The sequence below is a fragment of the Fringilla coelebs genome (assembly GCF_963513975.1).
Source record: "Fringilla coelebs genome assembly, chromosome: 3".
NCBI classification, from domain to species: Eukaryota; Metazoa; Chordata; class Aves; order Passeriformes; family Fringillidae; genus Fringilla; species Fringilla coelebs.
In genome coordinates, this window is record NC_140030.1 from 62,362,681 (window position 1) to 62,384,828 (window position 22,148).

Below are 22,148 nucleotides of genomic sequence, written 5' to 3' on the forward strand. Positions count from 1 at the left end.
TAGGTGTTGTGGAAAATTCCAGCCAGAGGGCCAAGATTTAGCTGCAGGTATGAAGTGACTCACTTGGCCAAACAGGAACACATTAATGCACAGGAACATACTTATCACTGCTTTCCACCTTAAAAGCAGATCTAATCTGTGTGATGTGGAGAGAGAAAATATAAACACAGCGTTCTCAGCTGCAAGTCCCCTCCTCAGATGTCCTGCTGCTGCCCTACTGGCAAAGAACCAGCCCAGCGAGCGCCCTTTGCTTGCAGGAGTCTCTGATTAGATCCCAGCAAAACTATGGCTTCTCTCCTTCCCTCCCTGCAATTCCTAAGAGGTCAAACTGGGATTTGACTCCTAATTGAAACAATTTTGTTTAGCATCAGTTATTGTGGCCGTCAAGTTAAATTATCTCCCAGTCAAAGCCAAACCAGCAGCTTCCCTGTCATCTATACATTATTGCTCCTGCAACTGTTGCCACATTACATCTGGCCGCCTTCTATTCTGTGGGACATTTTTTTTTTGTAGCAGAAGGGGAGAAGAAAAGAGTCCTGCCTGAGGACTGCTCCATTCTTGACCAAAATGTACTCCTGGAGCATAAAACCAAACTTTCCATTGTGTCCCTATGGGATTAGCTATGTTTAGAGTTCTCTGTGGGCTTGCTAAGGAAAGAGAAAGAAAAGACAAACAAAGCACTTGCTTCTTGCAATGCTCTGAAATGCACAAAGCTGTTTCTCTTTCCTGGTTTTACAAGCAAAGATAACCATTAATATTCCTTAACCAGCATCAAGAGCTAAACCCCATTTTCTACAAAGCCATTGCTGGCAGGCATGCAGGTGCACTGTACAAGAATTTCACTGTCCCTTACAAATACAGGGAAAAAATTACAGTTATCTTAATCTGAAATTCTTGGAAGACTAAAAAGTTTCTTTTGCCATAATGCAATACTATAAATACTGCTGGTTCAAAGCCAGTGTACAAGAAGCCTGCCTTTATAAAAAACAGAGGGCTTTATGTATTCTTTCAAGTGGACTCTTAAGTTGTCGTAACTTTGTTTTAGTGTGGGAAGTCTCAGAAGTCTGGATAGTTTTATCCAAAGAGTTTTTAAACAAATCCGCCTGCAATGTCTTGCGATGGTACTTGGAAACAGGATTTTCAGTAACTGGTTTATCTGGAAATATTATCAAAACAAAGCTTCTTGCAAAACAAACTTGCTCACTAACTGGAAATACAAAAAAAGAAAAAAAATAGGGATTTTTTTTCTGAACCTCTTAGAAGATTTGGGCTGAACTTTATCCTGAAGTAAACATTTGGACCTTTACCACTTACTGTAACCTCAAAGTCTGATAAATATTACTCAAAACAATACATCCCCTTAGCTGCAGTTTACATGCACACAATAATATAACTCTTTCTCCCCATCCACTCCTTAAAAAATATGAGGAAGGAAACTTTATGAAAGAAATCCCAACTTACTCACAAAAGCTCACTACACCAACAAAGGCATTTAAGATGTGTAAACATTTTCAAATGATCCACAGGAAGGAACGGCAATAATTTTGATGTAAAATATAAGCACCTTATGGCTTAGAGAGAACTTGTACCCTGAAAGGACTCTGAGTCAGACCCTCATCACAAACCCTGTCCTGGTTTTGGTTTGCTTTGGTTTTAATAGATCACTTTCAACTTGAAATATTTTATATCTCAGTGATGAGCAAAAAGCAGTTCCTCCACGTGCTCACAAGGGTCTCTGTGATTTTTTGTGATTTACAATCCTGCTTGCCAGCCTTTATTTTTCACTCTCCCTGGCCTCTTTAAGACACCCCCCAGCAGCAGCAGGGGAGGATGGCAGGAGGCACTGAGTGCAAAGCCTGGTGCGCTGCCAAAAGCTTAAAGTAAACAAGCTGAAACAGGAGAGGAAATCTATTAACTGCTTTCCAGTCTTGAGCTACTTATTGCAAGAGCAGTGAATGGAATAAACACTGGCAAAAGGGGATGCTAAATACATCACAGATTTCCTGCTGGGTTGGTCACCTCGAGATAAGGCAGAAAGGGCAATAAGGAAGCCCAGCTGGTGCTCCCGGCTCAGTGGCCGTATTCTAGTCCACCAAAGATGCTTTGGATTTACCCCTCTCACACAGTCCAGGATGAGCAGTTTGTAATATATTAAAAAAAAGTTATTATTTCCCATTTTATTTTTATTTATCTATGAAATTTATAGGTTTGGAAATTACAGTTTTAGAAAGTCTATTCACATTATGTGCTGGACAGGAGTCCCCTGGTCCCCCTCCTGTGCAAGCATGAACTGCAGCTTCCCTTTGCAGTGAGATATGGCACTATTTGGCATTTGAGAGCTCAAACAACAGCAGTAAGATTTTATTAGCATTTTATTATCAGGATGGTTTGCCTGAAAACCAATAATTGCCCTCTCCCTGATTTGCTAGCCTGAGCAAGTGACAGAGTCATCAGTCCATGGATGCTGTCAGGTGAACATCCCATTTTCTTTTCTTCCCTTCCCATTACCATGCTACACATCAGGGCTGACACCAGGATTGCACAGATGAGCTCCAACTTTACTGAACAATTGCTTAAATAACATAACAGCATCATACCAAGTCTTTGATCAGGTGTGAGAAATTCTCATGCCTTAAGAGTTTTTTTGTTTGCTATTTGTGTGATTTTTGATTTATTGCTATGAAGTGTCTTTTCTTCATTTATTTCTTCTACTTAACCATCAAGTACTAGCCACCTCTGCAAGATGAACACAGGACTAGGTGGAGCTGGGCATGGCACCTGTTGCACTGTGTGTTTAGGTAACATCTTTCTTATGGAAAGATTCATAAAGGAAGACAAAACAATGCTTGTTCTGGAGAGTTTGCCAGCCAAAAAACAGAAGCAACATAAATGGCAGAATAGGCAGAAAGGGTAAACATCTAATATACTTCCTCCACCCTTGACTATTTGAATTACAGACTTTTTTTTCAGCAGGGATATGAGGAAGGATTTAATCGATGGGAAGATATTCAGTGAGAATCTCATGCATGTTTCAGTCCAGAAGACATTTATGTCAGAAGTGAATATGAAGGCCAGCATGCTGAAATAGTTGGTAGATACCCATTGACTTTCTGCTGAACACTTTGCCTTTCTTCTTTCTACTCCTCCTTCCAACCTCTGCCCTTCCATCCCACCTGCACCTCCAACTGATATTCCTTTCTTCTCCTCCTCCTCCTCCTCATAAAAATCAGGTGGAAGGTTAACCGGCTTAGAACTATTTATAAAGGGTATCCAAGTCATTCCTGCTCTTTGGGACCAGCTTCAAGAAGTGAGATTGTGACAAGTAAAATTTGGCATATTCAATAAATGGGATTTTCAAAGCTACAATTACAGGTTAGTGTATAAATCAAGTGTTGACACATTATTTTCTAGAACAGCATTTCTCTCTTGTTATGGTTCTAATACTGGAGCAACAATGATGGGCTTCCATATGAATCCAACACATGCTCCCCTTCTAAGCAAACACTGTATGAAACCTGAATGCAATACTTACGCTTCAGGATATTTCTCTGCTCCAGCTCTTCAGTTGTGGGCCTCTGGCTAAGTCTCCTGTGGGAACAAAGCAAGTGACTGATTTAAAACCAGATCTAAATGACACATTTAGGATTTGTAATACAGCTTAAAAAATGTAATTTCTGGATGTAATTTCCAGGCAGTTACAATAACTGCTCATGTAACCAGAGTGGCCATTTGTTTTCAAAGATGTAGTGTTGCCATTTGAACACATGAATAACTGGTACTTGAATAATATAATAGAATTTGTAGCAGAAAATATAAAGTCCTCACAGGCATAATTTTATGAATAAATCCATGTACTTTCTTTGTTCCCAAGCACCATCATTATAATCAGCTGTGCAATTGCTAGATTATTCTCAGGTATTTTGAATGAATTTTGATACTTTTGATATTTTGAAGTCTTACTAAAGTTTTTAAAAAAACCAAAACCAACAAAATCCATAAGCTGTTCATTCCTCATTAATTTCTATGTACAATACAATTGTGAGCTTTACCTGAAACCTAATTTTATTTAGTTACCTAAATATAACAACTGCCATTACAAAAACCCCAAACTGAGATAATAATTTTCTGATTTGTACATGGTTGATGTTGTCTCTGTGTTTACTAAACAAGTCCACTTGTTCACTTGAGGAAAGGAGCAAGAAGAATTTCAGCAGTAAAACATATTTTGCAGGTGTGTTCAAGATAGGTGTCTGTTCATCAACACTCACACAGTTCACTACTGGCTGTCTTTAGCCTCGTGACACTCATCCAAGTCAAATCACTCTTGGACTTACAGATTTGTCCCAGAGGACTGGCAGGTTTACCACAGGTGACCAGTCCCAGCTGTAGGAAGTCCCAGGTGGGGACCTGACTCAACCCTGACTGAGCTGTGGGAACAGATTTTCCACTGACCTCAATGCTGCCAAGTGCTGACCACCAGCCAGGAATTTTTAAGAAACTGGCATCAAACTTGGATGTGATTTTGGGTATGAGCACAGCCCTGATGTACACAGATCTTGTCTCCTGCCACCAAAGCAGAGCTGTGTGCATTGCCTTTCAGCTCTCCAGCAGAAACCCAAAGCAGCTTCTGCAGCTGCAGCCCCCAAGGGAGGACTGACAAGCAGGATGTGATCCCCAGAGCTGGAGCTGTTCAGGAAAGCAATGATAACAACCACCCCTCTTTGTTGGCAGAACTAAAATGACCCTTGGGCTCTGCACAGTAGATCACTCTTACAGTTCAGTAATGAAATAGCTGCCTTGGCCAGACACCCAGTTCACAGAGCTCATCTTCTGGGTGTTGATGCAGGGCTCTGTACTCTGTACTGGAGCAGTACCAACTGAACTACCCAGTATCTGGGAATCTTCAAAAAACACAGGACATCCTCCAAATCTGGACAACATTACTGAGGCAAACAGAAACAGGGACAGGTCTAGCAAAATACAGGCATGTTGGAGTCTATTCTCAGAGACCACAAACGCCAAAATAAAAATGAAGATTTTTTTTGGAAAAAACTTTGTAAAAGGCAAGTGAATTTTTTTATGCAATGTTCTCAAGTCCAGAAGGAGAAAGTAACATACATCCCATAGCAGTTTAACAGCTGGAGTAACACGTGCCTCAGCACTGGGTACAGTGAAACACTAAACACCAACCAGCTCAACTTCTTATGCTGGAATCAGCATATGATAATGAAGGACTTGGAGAGCCAGGGGAAGAGGAGAAGGGTCAGAAGGGAAAACATGCACAGGCATGCTCTGTGGGTCAGGAACTAGTGCTCTGCCTGAGATAGGTATTCAAGTGGAAATTCTGCTAACAAATCTGAGAAAGAATGAGAACCATGGCATTGTTTGTTGTGGAGTCATTCTTACCCTCTTCCTCTTCTTTCCTTTTTTAACCAAAGTACCTAAACCCCCAAAAGCTCTCAGATTTTGTTTCTTGCATGACAAAAAATCCATTATTGACAGTTTAAAGTTTTGTGAGAAATAAAACCACCCTTTTCCAGACAGCTGTACCACAAAGATCCTGCAGTGCACATTGGGCTGCATTTAAAACACGAACCCAGTGTTCTCAATTCTCTTCCTCCATCTCCACCCAGTGAAACCACATTGACCCTGTGACTGATACCTCACAAGCTTTGTTCCAATCTGATGCCTGATTTCCTGCCTCTCCTCTTCGGATGTACGCTGCAAGATGTTTTTGTCTTCTAACTCTTTCTTAGATGGTCTGTTGCCAAGTTTGATAGCAAGAGTATCCCTACGACGAATTTTACTTGCCAAAGAGCCTGAGGAAAGGAGGAGTAGGGTAGATTTAGTTCATTCATGCTCAGGTTACAAACACAAACTCTGAGTAAGAACTTTAATACCTCCCCAAAGCAACCTTGTTCCCACATGCAGGAGAAGAATTTTAATTAACATCAAAAGAAAAATTTTAGCTCAGTTCATGAAAATAAAAAGCTAAAAGGCTTGGAGGGAAAAGCTACCGGCAAAATTGATACAAACATCACTTGACATCAGTGAAGTGATAGGATAAAAATGACAAATCTACACTAAAATGTCTTTGAAGTCTAATACATTACAGGTTGGCTTATTTATCTACTTAGTATATTTAGCAACCTGCTGCTCTTTTTCTTCAGCCTTAAATGGCTTAGTCTCATTCTATCACCACTTCCCTCATTCTTTCAACTTTTTTTTAATCAATTTCCACTTAGTTCTTTTATAGTGCTTTCCATCTCTAAGTTATTTGTAAACTGAACAAAAAAAATACAGCTTAGAAAAGTGCTCTGAGTGCCTGTAAAGTAAGCCAGGCGGGAACCCCCAGACACTGAAGCAATCTGCTCTCCATAGAACTGACACTGTAGGGACAAGGGCTTTGCAGCTTGGCCAGCATTAGTTTCAGCCAGCTGGGGAAGGGCATTTTTTCTCAGCCTTTATAGTATTTCCCTTGTGTCTTGACATTCTGACCAAGGTGGGCTACATATGCCTCAGGCTGGCAGGTTTTCACTGTGTAAGGCAGTTTGGTTAAGACCATGGGCTCCCAGCTCACTTTTCATAAGACACTGTGCTGCTGTGTGAACACAAGAACTTTTGGTTTCTATCACTTTGGGTTGTATTCAAACCCAGCAAAGAACAACAGAAGACTTCAGCCTCTTGAGCTATCTAGCACTTCACCTCCTCCTGTACCAGTGGCTAAGAAAAAAAAACCAACCAAAAAACATGTTCATTTTGCCTCATGCCACTTTGGTGCACTGGACCTTGGTGTTCAAACCTTCTCTGTTGGGCACAGTGAAGCACCTCCTCCAAAAAAGCTGTGAGCAAGGCTCTCAAACCATGGTTTGATGGCGATTTCATACTGACATAAAGCCACCCCGGAGGAGGCAGAGGGAGGGCTGCCCTCCTTCATGCTCCTGACAGCCTGCTGCTGCCACCTTCTTTGCCCAAGCAAAGGAGAAGCCTTTGGGTGAGCTGGATCAGGGAACCACAAATTCTACTGAAAATCAGTTCAACAGCTGCTCCCTGCTCCTACAAAAATAAACACGAACTCTAGCCTAAGGAAAAAACAGCTGGGAGCAGGAATTAGGCAGAATGGGGGCAGGACAACCCCTTCAGCACTGCAGGGCTTCTGCCCAGTTAAGGTGATGATAGAGTCATGACCCCAGATGAAATTTCAAAGCTGTAAAACTTAGATGTAATCTGCTGTGATCTGCTCTGCCTGCTAAGGTTGCTCCAGTGCTTGAAAGATCCTGATCAAAGAGGAACAAGTGACTTTCAGACAGTGAAGCTGCTGACTGATGGGCCTCCTCTGTCATCCACCACACCTGGAACTCCCACAAGGAACTCATGGTGTGGGCAAGCCAAATGAATGGCTTGTGATGCCCTAAGCTCTGCACCTTGTCCCACCCTCACATCCTCCTGAGCCTGTTCCTCCCCCTTCCACTCTTCTCCCTGCAATGATTGATCTGCTCTTCTCGGGGTTCTGTGGTTGAGATGACCCCCCAGGTATTATAAAAGTCTTTTTTTCCCAACCTCATGACCAAAGAAGTTGAGATTTGTCAGTTCTGCTTTTCAAGGTTGTTTATTTTTTTTATCTATTACAATCTTTCTCTGACCTGCTGAGATCTGTCCAGCAGGTCAGGTTGGGGCACAGCATCTGCCCTTGGGGTGGTGTTAACTTTTTATACTACGAACTATGTGTGCCTTTATTTACAGTAATTTTCCAATACTTATCACCTATGTCAGACAGTCTGTTTCTACTCTAAACCAATCAAAAAGTGTCACCATCCCAGCAGAAGATGGAGGACAAGAAGAAGGACAGGACACACCCAGATTTGTCCATCTTGCCTCTTGAACCCCCATTCTAAAACCCCTAAATTCTACTTTTTCACCCTGTGACAAATTAACTATCATTCTACTCAAACTCTTGTGGCTTGTAAATCTTCACACAAAGTTGGTAATTTTTTCCATGGACTAAAATTGAAGGCACAGGTGTTTTTAACTCCGTGCCAAGGTCTCTGAGACCCTTGCCAGGGTCCCAAATTCCCCAGGGCAGCCAGAGGAATGTCCTGGGTCCCGGCATGCTCTCACCCAGGCACAGGCCCCAGCAGGTCTCTGATCATCATTGCCTGGAGAAGAAGGACACTCATTTCTCAGTAGTGACAAAATACCGAATCCCCTAAAAGCATTCCCTGCAGCCATTCCCCTCTCTGCCTCACACTGGCATGGGTCAGGCATGCTCACAAAACACAATCTGCAAACAGCAGCCTGCAGCTTTCTGGGCAGGATGCTTACTTTCAGTACTTGCATTCTCATCATCATCATCATCATCGTCATCATCTGTGTACAGGATGGGCCCGTCCGAGTCCGAGTCACTGCCATGGCTCTCTCGGCTGCTTTCACTCTCAGGAGGGGCAGCAGTGTCAGAAGCCTCCTCCTCCACTAGCTCAGAGAATGCTTGATCTGGAGCCTCCCCTTCCTGGTCTTCTTTGGCAGCCAAGCTGTTTATTCATGAGCAGATAGGGTGACACATCAATGCAAGCAGAACGAAACACCAATGAGAAGCAATTGAATAAGCAAGGATGAAAATAAAAGTTCTGTTAGTCAAAGTAATTGCTTTCTAATAAACAAACATATATAAGACATTTTTAACATATGTAGATATGTATATGTATATGTATCTATGTGTATGTGTTAAGAAAAAGGATGCAGACAATCCTGAATGATGTGCTGTAAAGACTTCATTAAGACAAATCTTAATTGGCTTTTATTTTTTGTGGGGTGGGATCGAGAGAGAACAGTTCACAAAGCTGGGGGTGAGAGGAGCAAGTTGGAGAGCAGATGGGACTGCAAAGTTTCCTGTTCTGGAAGCTTAACCCTATTTATTGTAGATACAGTCTCATTGCAGTTGAGTTCAAAATGTTCATGCTCATTACTAATGAACTTGGGGATCAACAGCAGATTGCCCTTTGCCTTGGGAAAATCTTTATGTAAAGGAATGGTAGGGCAGGGGGAGATGCTGCACTAGAATGTAGAGCTGGCAACAGATGTACCAGCAAGAATTTAAATAAAGGTCTCTAGGCTACTGGCATCTAGATGAAACCCTCTTGGATTTATAGAAAAGATGCTGATTTTTGTGGCAGGGAAAAGACAAATTAATAAGCCAGTTTAATTTTTCTGCCAACTATTTTGCTTAAAAAAATGTAATTATGACTCTTCTCTTGACCAGTTTTTACAATGCCTGAGATTTAGATAAGTTATTAGGCAGTAAAAAACCAAACACCTACTAACTGAAGCCTCAAAAAACCCTCATTTTCAAGTCTTCACATAAATTCAGCTATTGAATCAAGAACTTTAGCAGTGAGATATCTAATGACATCTACAGAAAAAAAACCACATTACAGGAAAGAACCCCCTTATAATTCGGCATAATTTCTTGTTTGCCTTTATGAGAGATAAATAAAAGTGTCACCAGCTTTGAGCTGAGCTGCTGACCCCAGTGCCAGGCACACAATGAAGTAAGAGACAGGTCATGAGCAATGACCTTTTGGGGACACATGAGGTGCTGCAGGGGAAAGGCTCGAAGGCACTAGGAAGGAACAAACTGTGCTGGGCTGCCACACAAACTGTTCCCAGTCAGCAGAAGAAGCAGAAGAGATCCCCACGTCCCACAGTGCAAACAAAGGTGTCTTCCTTGGCCGTGGTCCCACCGCCCCAGGACAGCCATTCCATCTCACCTTTCCGTGGGTGCTCCTCCGGCATCTGCGGCACTGCCTGGGGCCGCACCGCTCCCACTGGGGTCTGTGCCACGCTCGGTGGGGAGAAGAGGCTTTGTGTCCGAGCCAGGGCTGCGTGGCCCTGCCACACAGCTGCCTGACACATCCTGGGCATCTGAGGAGCCAGCAGGCTGGCCAGCTGCAGCAGGAAAAGGAGGTGGAAGGGGAGGTGGAGGAGGGGCAGCGGTGGGAGGAGGGGGCACAACAAGCTTGCTCGACTGGTCTGCGTTCTGCGTTTCAAAAATTGCTACAGAAGTTTGCTCAGGCTTGGGTTTTTCTGCCTTGGCTTCCAAAGCGTCGGCTGCCGCACCTGAGGGGGAAGAAGCAGCCCCGTCCGGTGCTGTTCGTGGGGCTGACTGTTTCCCAGGTTTTTTCTTGCCCCTGGGAGTCCCTGATGTGCCAGATTTGCTGGAAGTCTCCTTGGAGGCTTTGGGATGAGATGATGTGGACGAAGGAGATGGTGATGAAGAAGACTTGGAGACTGGTAGTTTTTTTGCATGAGAGGAACCAGCTAAAACAAGAAAATAAAAGGCATTTTACATTCTTGCAGTTATATGATTTTTGCACTGTATTTTCTGCATGAATTGACTTGTGCTGGTCTTAAAAAAAAATACACCTGATACTTCTACAATACTTCATGTAAATGCTTGAGATGATCAAATGTTGCAGTTCCAATTTCACCTTTGTGTGGGAGACACTGAAATGATGAATACTTGCCCAAGAACAGCAGAGAGGACCAGCCTCACAAATGGGTAGGAGTTTGTTTTGAGCACTCTGAATTGCCCTGTTACACTTGGCCTGGACATCATCTAAGAAGTCCACTACTTATTCTAAAAACATGTGTAGTGACTTAGCTAAAAAAAAAAAAGAAAAGCTCCCTGACAGAGAACAGTGCCTGACCTTTCCTTCTGCATGAATTGTTGGTCTGATCACTGTGAAAGCCCTGTGATTTTCCTTACATTTTTCGATGAACATTTGAGGACTGTTACCGACTATCAGTCAATTACCTTTCACAATGTTATTGCAACTGGTGTCCTCCTACATAATGACAAACAGCAGAGGGGCAGGAACCACAGCTGTCACTGTGCAAAATGACCTTCAGAAGGGAGGAGGCACTGGAGGGCTCCTGTATGTGCTGGGGGCCTTCATCTCACCAGTGGCCAACTCGGGCAGTCTTGAAAATGTAGTGAAACAAGGTTTTGACTGTAGCTGTACAAGCTGGCCAAGCTGGCTGTTTAATCCTGTGATGCTCACCATACTGAAGCATTTATGTATAATGAATCTCACAAGAGATTTCAGCTAGCCCACACTTCCATGCGCACTCCAGCCACATTTCCAATTGCTGTGTCAATGCCATGCTGCGTCATCACCTGAGATGGGAGCTTCACACTTCTGACTCCCATTTAAAAAGCAATAAAAATGACAACCATCTAATGGTTCATCAAAATGCATCCAACTCAAATGCTTCTGATATAATTCTAAAAATTCATTAAGTTCCAGAGAACAAATGAAAGCATTATAAAGTTACATAGCAGCCTTCTGGCTAAGCTTACTGAATAAAACAGAAAGCTGTAATAGAAATCTGCTGCAGGGCCTACTTTACTTGTAAGCATTTAAATAAAAACAATGCCCCAGGAGACTGGGAGAGAATCAAAGTGCAGATACTGGCCATAGTAAGTTCATGATATAAAAACAATTCTCAAAGTGAGACTGTTCTCAAAGGAGATGGAAACTGATTCAAAAGACACTTTACTGTTCTCTTCTGTAGCTGTTATGGTTTAAAAACATTTAGAGAGCTGTGAAGTTTTCAGTATATCTGAAAAAATTTATAGAAACTTCAGGCAAATCCCTGTTCCTCTTTGTGCTCCCAGGTGACTGTAAAGGGCACTGTCCTGAATCAACTGATACTGCACTCATCTTCCCACATCAGGTACAAATCACTCAATTTACATGCAAAACAAAATGAAGCAGAAAATGGCATCGGCAGAGGTTCATAATTACAGCAGAAATAGTTCCAACCTGCATATTATTTAACAGAAATCTTACTGAGTAGGTGGATGGCAGAAAGAAAAGGCTCTGGTTCTGATCCCCTTCAGTGCAGGCTGGAGGTCAACAGAACCAGTTACATGCTTGCATTTAAGAACTGCAGCATAGTACAAATATATGGCCACTCGATTGTGGCTGGGAAAATGTCAAAACATGTTTCCATTGTAAAAATTCTTACATTATTCTCAGAACCTGCAATTAGATACAGAAACTTAAAAGATTTCTCCCACAGAAAACTCCCCTACGGGTCCACATGGGTCAAAAGTAATTTTGCTGTTGTTGTTTTTGACTGGGCTGGCTGACAATTTTCTGTCATGCCTCTTTTTCAGTAGAAGATTTGAATTCTGATTAAATGAAAAATTTAATGGTTGTTGTTTGCCTTTTGGCATATATCCATGCCTACATTTAAGTCCCATTCTCCCAGTCCCACTATTTCAGTATGGAAACTTGCTGTGCTGCCCTCAGGAGAGCCATGTCTCAGTTATTACTCTTATTCCCCTCCTCCTTCACGGGACTTGACCACTGGCTGCATCATGTGTTCACTTTCATGGGGGTCTGACAAACCCCTTGTACTAACACTGCTCCAAACCAGCTCTGCTTGTTAGGACTGTCCCACTTTGAATGAACACAACATATTTTTGAATTTGGAAGAAATTACCAGTAGAACAAGAGATATACATGGATATATCTTACATCTGTATAGTCTGCAAGCACTGACATTTCAGCAAGGCTAATAGAAGACAAATCTGGAACCTGAAAGTATTTTAGTCTAAAAAATCAGATACCTGACAGCTTGTTACCAACTACTGGTATAAACACTTCTTTATGTGATGGATTGCTTTATATCTGAAAGGTCTGCTGTTACAAGGCTGGTTCACCTAGGAAGAGCTGAGTTTCCCAGCTGCATGTGAAATACAAGCAGCAAATTCTGGATTTTCAAAATGTTTATTCTTGTAGTCATCTAAAGCAGTAGGGACAGTTAATACCAAGTTAATGGATATTTTATGGCAAAGTTATTATTGTAATTCTAGAAGTCTTGCAATGTTTTCAAACAGTCCTTTTCTGTATGATTCAAATACAAAATGTGCCAAAATGTACAAGCTGTGAAGAGGAATACTTGCAGAGAATACTGAAGGGACTGGAGGGCTTAGGAAGACGGACAGAGATTGAAAACACAGGGCTTGTGTAGGTTTGCCCATACATATATGGAGCCCATTCACCACAATACTGCTTGTGTTCAAATTGTGTGGATGCTTTCATTTTGGTCATTGTCTATGCTGCAGCCACTCAAACTCTCGATCAGTAGCTTAAGAGCATCCACCTATAATTTTTAATCTTTCATCACTGGTGAATTTTGATGCAATAGTGTGGTGATAAACACATGTGCTCTGTGCCTGATGATTGATATTTTCCATTTCCAGTATGTACTTAGAATCACAGCACCTGAGGGAAGCCTGGTCATTTCTAATGGTTGTCATTTTTTTTGGTCAGCTAAACCAACTGCTATTCAACAGTCTTTTAAGATGCTTCATGGTTTTATTCTTAACTTCTTTGCGATCTTGTCATATTGTCAAATTAACTGGAATAGTTGATACTTCCAGTAGAAAGTTACAGCAATACCAAATTAGTTTTAGTTAGGGGTAACTTGTGATTGGTTTCAGAAGTCACTTTCTATCCTGGGTCATTTTTCTGCCAGCTTTCACACTTCAACTGGGAATTCAATGTCACTCGAACTGGGTATTCAGTGTTGTCTCTGATGCGCTCGGCGTGGTACAGAGGTTCACTCAACAGCGAGGGGGTCTGTGTGTTGTCTGGGGTGTTTGTGGCCAGCAGACCCAGAGCCCGGCAGGCAGCTCTCTGCCAACACCCCGGCATGCTCCTCAGTAACCCCGCTCCGTCGGAAGGCAGGGTCACCGCCAGCCCAGCCAGAGCCCCATGCACATGCACCCGCCGGGCAGTACTCACCAGCGTCTCGGTTTGCACTGGCCCCTGCTGGCTTGGGCGGCGGGAGAGGAGGCTGCTTAGCAGGAGCCTTTCCCTTTTTTTTAGCGTGAGGTGCTTCGTTACCCTTATGGCTGCTGGCGCTGGAAGCGGCAATGGCATTTTTTGGTGGTAGCGGAGCTTTTTTAGGTTTAGGCTTAGGCTTAGGTAGTGGTGGAGCATGGGATGTCGGAATTTCTGGGCAGTGACCAGTGCTCTCTATGGGTAAGAAAGTGAACAGAAGCCAACTGACACAGACATACACCACGTAAATCCAACAGCAAGCCTCAACACACAGTGACTACTTCTGCTGCTTGAGCTCTTGGGAATCAGGAGAGACTTCATCTTCTGCCTCTTAATGAATTATTACCTCAGAAGAAAGTTACTGTTCAGCTCAACCCAGGATCTTGTCATGGAAAATATTTACCTGGAACTTCTCTCAGACTCATCTATTCTAGACGTCCAAGGATCAGCCTTCACATTCAGTAGTTTTAAGCGCTGGCTTAAAACTAAATAAGGGAATGGTATTTAATTCTCTCAGAAATCTCCTCAGCTTCTTTTCAGCCCTACCCATGCTAAGAACAACAGGTTGTAAAACTCAGATTCACATGAACCTGGATGTAAACAGGGCCCTTCTCCCAGCCACAGGCTTGCATGACTACGCAGCGGAAATTTTCCCAGTTTTCCCCTGAAGCAATTAATCCTTCTGAGCTGCATATTGTTTGCTCTTAGCAGCTTTATTTTGGGTAACTTCCTCAGAGTATTTTTACTCTTCAGAAACAAGTGAAGCTAAATAAGATAGGTTATCATTGGCAGGGAAATGCTCTCCCCTCCTGCAGGTTCTTTAGGTACTGTTACACAACTGCACTTTCGAGAGTCTAGAGTTCATTAGTCAGCAGGGGTTTGGTCTGTATCTCCCCTGTGCTGTGCAATAGGAATGGCTCTGCAGAGTGAAAGAGGTAGGTAGCACTGAGGACTCAATAGCCCCAATCTGCATTTCAGGAGACTTGACTTTGGGCTTTCTTCAGGCTAGTTCTGTAGATTGCATGTCTAGTGGTGGAGGGAGTACAAGTTCCTGAGTGCATCTTTTGGCTTAGTTTCATCCAAAAAACCCTCTGGTTTGTTTGTAGCCTGCAAACCAAAGCAGGGTAAGTGGGGATGACCAGGAAATTAATTTAAAAAGTGCATGCCTAATGCCAGCTGTAATGTTAATGTAGGTGAGCCATTTACAGTCAACCTATGACTGTACATAATCACTACGGCTGTAAAACTTGGTGCTCCCAGGTGGAAGAGCTGAAGTTCCCAGATGGGAATGTTTATCTATTCAGCTAAACCAATTCTATGCCCATTTTGTCTCAAGATAGCCTTCCCAAACCTTTCTGAAAATGGATATTATAGAAGCAAGAGCATTCCATCAGAATCATATAGACTTCATTTGCATGTTACTGAAAACTGTGACTGGGGAAGAAAGAAGCAAATGCTGAAGAGACTTTTAACAGTCTCTTCTATCACTCAAGAGAAAACCATTTTATTTCTTGCATTATGTTCCTATTAGTCTCACTCTTCACACACATTAAATGGACATTCTCATCTCTCTTCTTTCCCATGTTAATGATTCCCAAGAGATAAGCAATAAGCAACACATTTTAGCTTTAAGATTAGTAGACGAAAAAACAAATAATGAGCTAGACAACAAAGACATTCTTCCTCTCAGAAACAAAGCCTTTCCAACTTCTAGCTTAAGGCTTGTTAACATGAACCTAATGCATCACCTGCAGTTATTAGAAGCAACATGCGCACACGTGTCATCATGAGCTGAAGGAATTAACTGTCCAGTGGCTTCCTCCTTTATTTCCAGCCTGTTATAAACTAATATGCTTTTGCTAAAGCTTTGAAAGGACCATCTCATAGAAACGTTTTTACAACGTTCAAACATATTTTTTTGAGCACAGATTCTTGTACCATCTCTCTGTTTTCCATGGAAAGACTTTGGATGGAGAAAGAAACATCCTTATTTGTTACATTCTGACCTCCTTTTACAGCACAAGGGTCTCCTTGTGAAATTCTACCTACCTTCATTCAAAGTTGAAATGGTGATATAATCCTGAAAAAGCAGGACATTTTAAAATTTGAAGTCCATTAGTACTAAACAGGGCAAGAGAAGATATGCTTTTTTATTTTGAAGATCCTGAAGGATATGATGATCAGAAATAATATAAGTGTAAACAATTCTTTGCTATATGTATTAACTAAAGATCCATAATGCTAAAATTTTATTTACTAGTAAGAAAGAATTTAAAACTTGTTTACTTATATACCATTACTGTGTTTTGTTTCAGGTCATTAGTAGAGAAAATGTTAAAAAAAGAATGATAGCCTAGAAAAAGTAATACAGCATTCACCATATTCTAAAGTAATACAGTCAATCTACACAAAAGTATATAACTGATTAAATAATGTCTATCAGAATTTATCTTCTGAATCAGGAAAAAAGATACAAAATAAAATATAAGGCTACAGCTTTATTTAGTTGCAAATAAACACACCCTAGTGACAACCTATACTTTTCAATGTTTCTGTAGACAAGTAACTAAAAACTATAAATGAAAACCAAACCCATAGCAGTTCATTCACATCAAAGTTCTTGCTTGCAGACTTCGACTGGCAGTTGATTAAAACTGGCAGTTTATATAGCATTTATTTTAACAGAAATGCCTTGCCATTACTGGAACCCTATCTTTGTCTAGGACAGCTCTTTTCATAGTGTTATGTACCTCATTCCTGGCAGACTCCTGCACAGCTGCATCCTGCTTGCTCAGATAGTTACACCTCTCATCCAGTCTTGACTGCCCCTTGATTACAGCAAACTTTCTTCTTACTCCCAGCCAGGAGGAAATCTGTGATGAAGCTTATTGCCTTTGACCATATTGTTCCATCTTATTAGCTTTGTTGCTTTTACCTTTGTAAGCTTTATTTTTTTATCTCACTGCCAGTCTGATTTTGCCCATGGTACAGCTTCCAATTTACTTGAGACAGATTTCCAGTTCCTACCTGACCAGTCCATTACATCAGCTTTTGACAGTGACAAGCCAAGTTTGAAGCAGATGCTTTTCATTGCTTTTCCTCTGCTGACCTCAGGCTTTGTGAATATTCACTGACTGTCCTCCCTTAAACTCCCCTCTGCTGTGGTGCCAAAGCTGACAATATTTAGGCTGCCATTATTGTGCTTTTTATCCTGGTCTGATGTCCTCTTGTTTTCCAGTGCCTAATCATAATGTCCTTTCTTTTACTGCAAGTCCATTGGAAAATTCTTGTGGTTTTCTGCATCTATGTAAGATGCTATAATAAATGTCTGGTATATACAATAACACTGAGTAAAACAAATAACTAATAACTGCAACAGGGGCTTGATCTTGAACAGTGACAGAGGTGGTCTGATGTCTGTTAATGGCTACAGATACAATTATGTTGTAATTGTACCTCCCTAACATGATTCTGCTTGAACATGGGCCCTTGGTCTTCGTGCCTGCTCTTTCTTTTGCCAAAACAAGGGGGCATCTGAATCAGTTCAGACCCATCTATTTGTTCAAACCAATCCCCAGGTACCTCAGTACCAGTTGCAACACACTTTTATTGCTGCTGCTTTTCTTAATTTAGACATCTGTTCATCAGGAACTGACCTTTTAACAAAAGGTCTCCAAAACACATCTGATAGGAATATCTTTTATCCACTGCTGCCTTGACGGAAATATCTGCTGTAAAAGCAACTTGCTTATAAATTACATCTTTAACAGGAAAGCAAATGTTAATATCTCATTAAGCATTTGAATCAATGATATGTTTATTTTTGGAATAAATTTTCCAAATGCCAAATTTTCAACAAACCTCAGTTTCAAACCAGATTTTCTTGTTTCCAGAAATTGTGATTGGGGCCAGACTCTTAACAAAGCTCAGTTCTCATGGAAACACCTAAATTATGGTGAGATTTACAAAGTACTCAGTATACAACAGCTCCTGTGGGGACTCGTCCAATCTGAAAGACTTTCAGAGAGATGCCAGTGTGTCACATGCACTAGAAAATCAGATTACTAGTTTTGCAAACTAAAAGTGGGACCTTTTGCAAGTTCTGGACCAAATGAACCTATGAAAATGCTGGGCATACTTTCAGAGGATAGGTTGTAAAATACCAGAATTTTTTTCTTTACTTCTGTGAACTTCTAAGGAACAGAAGGCCAGAGCTTTTCTACCCGAGGATTTTGTCCTACAGCACTGGTATTTTTGTTTGTACAGCTGGAGCAGCGTCATGGAGCTACCTCACAGAAAAGCAGCAGTGCTGCAGCAGCAGTGTATGATCTCCATCAACTGCACCCTCCTCCTGGAGGATGAACACAACACATTGGAGAAAAACTGTGTAAAATGAAAGTTGGAAATAATGTATGTTGGCTGTCTTCTGCAGGATGACTCCTTGCACAATGAAACTCTGTAAGAGTTTTGCAGATCCTGAGTTTCCTTTCCAGACTATGCAGAGAGCTGTGTTTTGATTAATCAAAATCCAGGAAGCTGTCAGTCAGGAACATGGGACACAGGACAAGACAAGGTGTCTTTTGTCACTTTTTTGGACTCATTGATTGTGCTGATGCAGGTGGTCAACTCAGACAAATCCTTTCATAAACTTAAGATTTAACCAGCTCCATTTTTTGTTCCTGCTATTGCTAATAAAATTCTGTTCAAGAAAAGACCCATTCTAATTGTTAGAAAGCTTCCTTTAATTTCCACTCTAACTGCATTTCAAGCCACTGTTTATTCCTTTCTACCTGTGCCAGCATTGTCCTTTAGCCATGCTCTCCCCTGGCTGTTTACCAACTTGCAACATTCATCCAATGCACTCGGGCTCTCTCGGGCTCTGTTTTGCTACACTGAACCAGGACAGCTGTCTCACAATGCTGCCTGCAGCTCTCTCTGCAGTTCTGAATTCCTCTTTCTTGAAGATGGATAAGCAGATCTGCACATCTGCAGACTTCTAGATCTTACTGACTCCATAATTTCAACAGCACCAAATGCAAGAGGCCTTATAACAGAGACAGAGTAGAAAACAGGAGGGGGGAGAAAGGGACAGGTGTAACATCTCACCTAAAGCAACCACATTCAGGTATTTTGCATTAGTTTCACGATAATAAAGGTTTAAAAAAAACCCTAACTATCCTTCTACAATTTTAACTGCTCAATCTTTGTGTAAGAAGTAAGCTGCTAAAAAAAAGATAATGCCTAAGACATATTCAGTTGATCTGTGGGAATCCTGGAGGGTGGAAGGCATGTAGGCTTCTGCATTCTCTTATACTTTCTGTAAAGATATACACAAGTAATTGAATAGTTAGTTCCTTAAAAAATGTACACAGTCTTAATTCTGGAGCCACATTAGGATATTAGGATATGTTTTCTATAAAAGAAAATACCTGAAACAAACAAACCAGCTTTACAGTCAGGAGCTTTCTTCAGGCACTCAGTTTTTGTGGGTGAAAGCCCGTGCCTCTCTCATCACTCTACCAGCATGAGCCAGCCCAGCTGACTTAGTGGACAGGCTCTAGCCAAACACAGCTTTATCTAGAGTAGCTTTCCTTTTAAGAATACTTGGATTCAGCCTCATTTACATAGTTCAGGTGATGAATCGAAGATATACTATTCTTAGAAGAACTGGTTTCACCCAGCAAATAGCTTAGCTGGAATGAGAGATTCTTAGGGAGTCAGGCAAAAAAGCCCACAACCTTTCATGTATGCTGCTCATATCAATGATCTACAGAGCTCAGGAGTGCAGGAAGTCAGCTAGGGACACAAGAGTGATGAAAATCTGCCTAGTTTCTCACAGTGACTGGTTTGCAGGTTTAATCTTCTGAGACAAAGCAGGCTCTTGTCTGAGACCCTGGAAGATGAGGGTTACTACCTTATATTCAAACAGGTTTTGTTCTGCTTTGGGGAAATACAGAAAAGACCTCTGAGAAAAGGAACCTAGAAAATTAGACTTTGAAGAACATTCCTTGGTGGACAAACTAAAGCATTAGAGAGCAACTATGCATGGTCATTAAGACCAGAGTTTGTGCCTCCAACCTTCTTTTCTTTGGTTACCCATATGAAAAAGAGAAGATTAAATTTAATGGCAGATTTAAAGAAAGCAGACAAAATATAGAGGAAGGAACCTGTAAACACAACATACTAAGGCCTGGAACCTTTTCCAGCTCTCATATGAGACTTAACCTCTTGGAGAAAAAATATGCACATGTATCCCAACAATTCATTTGGAAACAGGACTAAAAACTGCTTCCTTTACCCATGTTTACTTCAGACATGAGGAAACCTGAGAAGATTGATCTCCTGCAAATGTCCCAGGAACATTCCAGAAGCTTATGCCCCATATCACCCACAGCACCTGTAACAGAGCTCTGGCTTTCTGCAATGCAATTATTTATCAAAGCAGCACCTAACACACCTGACTGATGGTATGCAAAACAGAACTTCTTCCTGTTTTTTTCAGGCAGTATCTTGCTGATGGTTACTGAGCCTTTCACTTCTTCAAGCCCAAGCTAACTATGAAATCTGGAACCATCTGCAAGAATCATCAAAAGATTTTTCTTGCTTTGACAAAAATCAGTAAGACCGAAGTTTACAAACTGATCTCAGATACAAATAAGGGGTTCTCTCGTACATCTCTGTTCCAGAGACAACTTGGGAGGGTTGGAAGGGGAAAAGCACCTCTGAGATAGTACCTGGAGGCTTTACCACGTGCAGCAGGCATGCTGCATCACCACGCTAGGTCCTGATATCCAGGGAGACAAACAGTGACAATTTTGATACCTATTCTACTGATGTGGCTTTTGATCTTGTCCAACACTGCTACAGGGGGCAGGATGCAGAGATCCCCTTGCTTGGATCCTCTTTGCAATGCTCAGACCCCACCTGGAATGTGGAGCTCTGGGCACTGCTCAGGAGCCCAGCACAGCGGGAGATTTCAGTCTGCTGCCCAGACACCCAGGGTGTTCTCTGACATTGCTGCCTGTCCACTTGCTGCTCTGTATCCCTTGCAAGGCTCACAGATAAAATAGCTATAGTTTAACTCTTTATTTTCTGCAAAAGATGCTAGTGACTTTCCTTAGCCAAAACAACAGAATTCAGAAGTCAACCCAGTGCAAGCACAGCGTGAATAAATGATCTCAGAAAAAGATTTATCTGATTTTTCAATAGCAAGGCTTTATCCATCAATTAGCTGCTTTATGTTAAACTGTCACTTGTTTCTTGTCATCCTGCCATAAAGGAGAAATTTTCTTCTAAACACCCTGCTTGTATGACTATCATCATTACTACAAAGAGTAACAGTTATACTATTAAATTCCTCAAGAGAATTTTTCATCACATATAAAAGGGGAGCAAGGGGAACAACGTTCAGGGATTGTCTCCTACACTTGCTTCTGCTTTACTCATTTTTATATGCATTGCTGAGCCTATTGTTTGCCCTGTGGATACTGTATTTCCATAACTCATGCTGAAAAAACTTTCCTCCTTTAACTTGTTTTAACTCCCAATATATTCCACATTCTACAACCTGTTGCTGCCAGCTTTCACCATATTATCACAATGTGCCTCTACCATCTGCTCTTTTTAAGCTTCTGGCTGCTGCAGTCATCACATTTATATGAGAAGACCATTTTCAAGACCCAGTTGAACAAGGGGGCAAGTAAAGATCACCACCATTTCTTAAGAGCATTTTAAAATAACCTTATAACTTCACAAAGCTGAGATGCATTTTTTGGCAAACTTTGACTCGGTGGGAGTTGGAAATGCAGCACAACACCGTGCTACTAAGCAGCAGGAATTAATCCTGTCTTTGGGTCCTACAAATGTGGCAGGTGCACACATCTTCCTTCAAGATTTACACCTGAGTTCATGACTTTAGAAGCCTCACATTAGCCTCGCTGAAGATGAACCTCTTGCAGCCATTACTCCTGACTGTCAGCTAGTGTTCGATCCACCCATCCCAGTTCTCATCATGGAGGGTTGTCATCTGAAGCACCAGAACATTTTTTGGTCTTAGCAGAAGACAGTGAGCTGAGTATTCCTGCTTCAGCTCTGATTTTGATGCTCTGTGAGCATTAGCAAACCTCCACTGCAGCTGTGGATTCCTTGCTCTGCCAGTCTCCTTTTGTTTCAGGGGACTCAATATGTTAACTCATAGAAGAACTTCATGTTTAGGTTCAAGAGGAAAGTATACTTTTGGGGGTTTGCATCTTCTGGATGATCATATTGAGATTCAGTGAAGCCTAGAATGCCAGT

General features: G+C 41.7%; 1 protein-coding gene across 1 annotated transcript in view; it reads right to left on the minus strand.

The window, feature by feature from the left end:
- The window catches only part of PHACTR2 (phosphatase and actin regulator 2), a 72,504-nt gene that overhangs the window by 12,044 nt on the left and 38,312 nt on the right, over positions 1-22,148 (minus strand). Inside the window, exons 5-8 of the mRNA XM_084202535.1 lie at positions 9,765-10,314; positions 8,323-8,528; positions 5,663-5,819; positions 3,533-3,588 (exon numbers count right to left, since the gene is read on the minus strand). Of these exons, the coding sequence (XP_084058661.1) occupies positions 3,533-3,588; positions 5,663-5,819; positions 8,323-8,528; positions 9,765-10,314 (969 nt within the window). The remainder of the gene's footprint in view (positions 1-3,532; positions 3,589-5,662; positions 5,820-8,322; positions 8,529-9,764; positions 10,315-22,148) is intronic.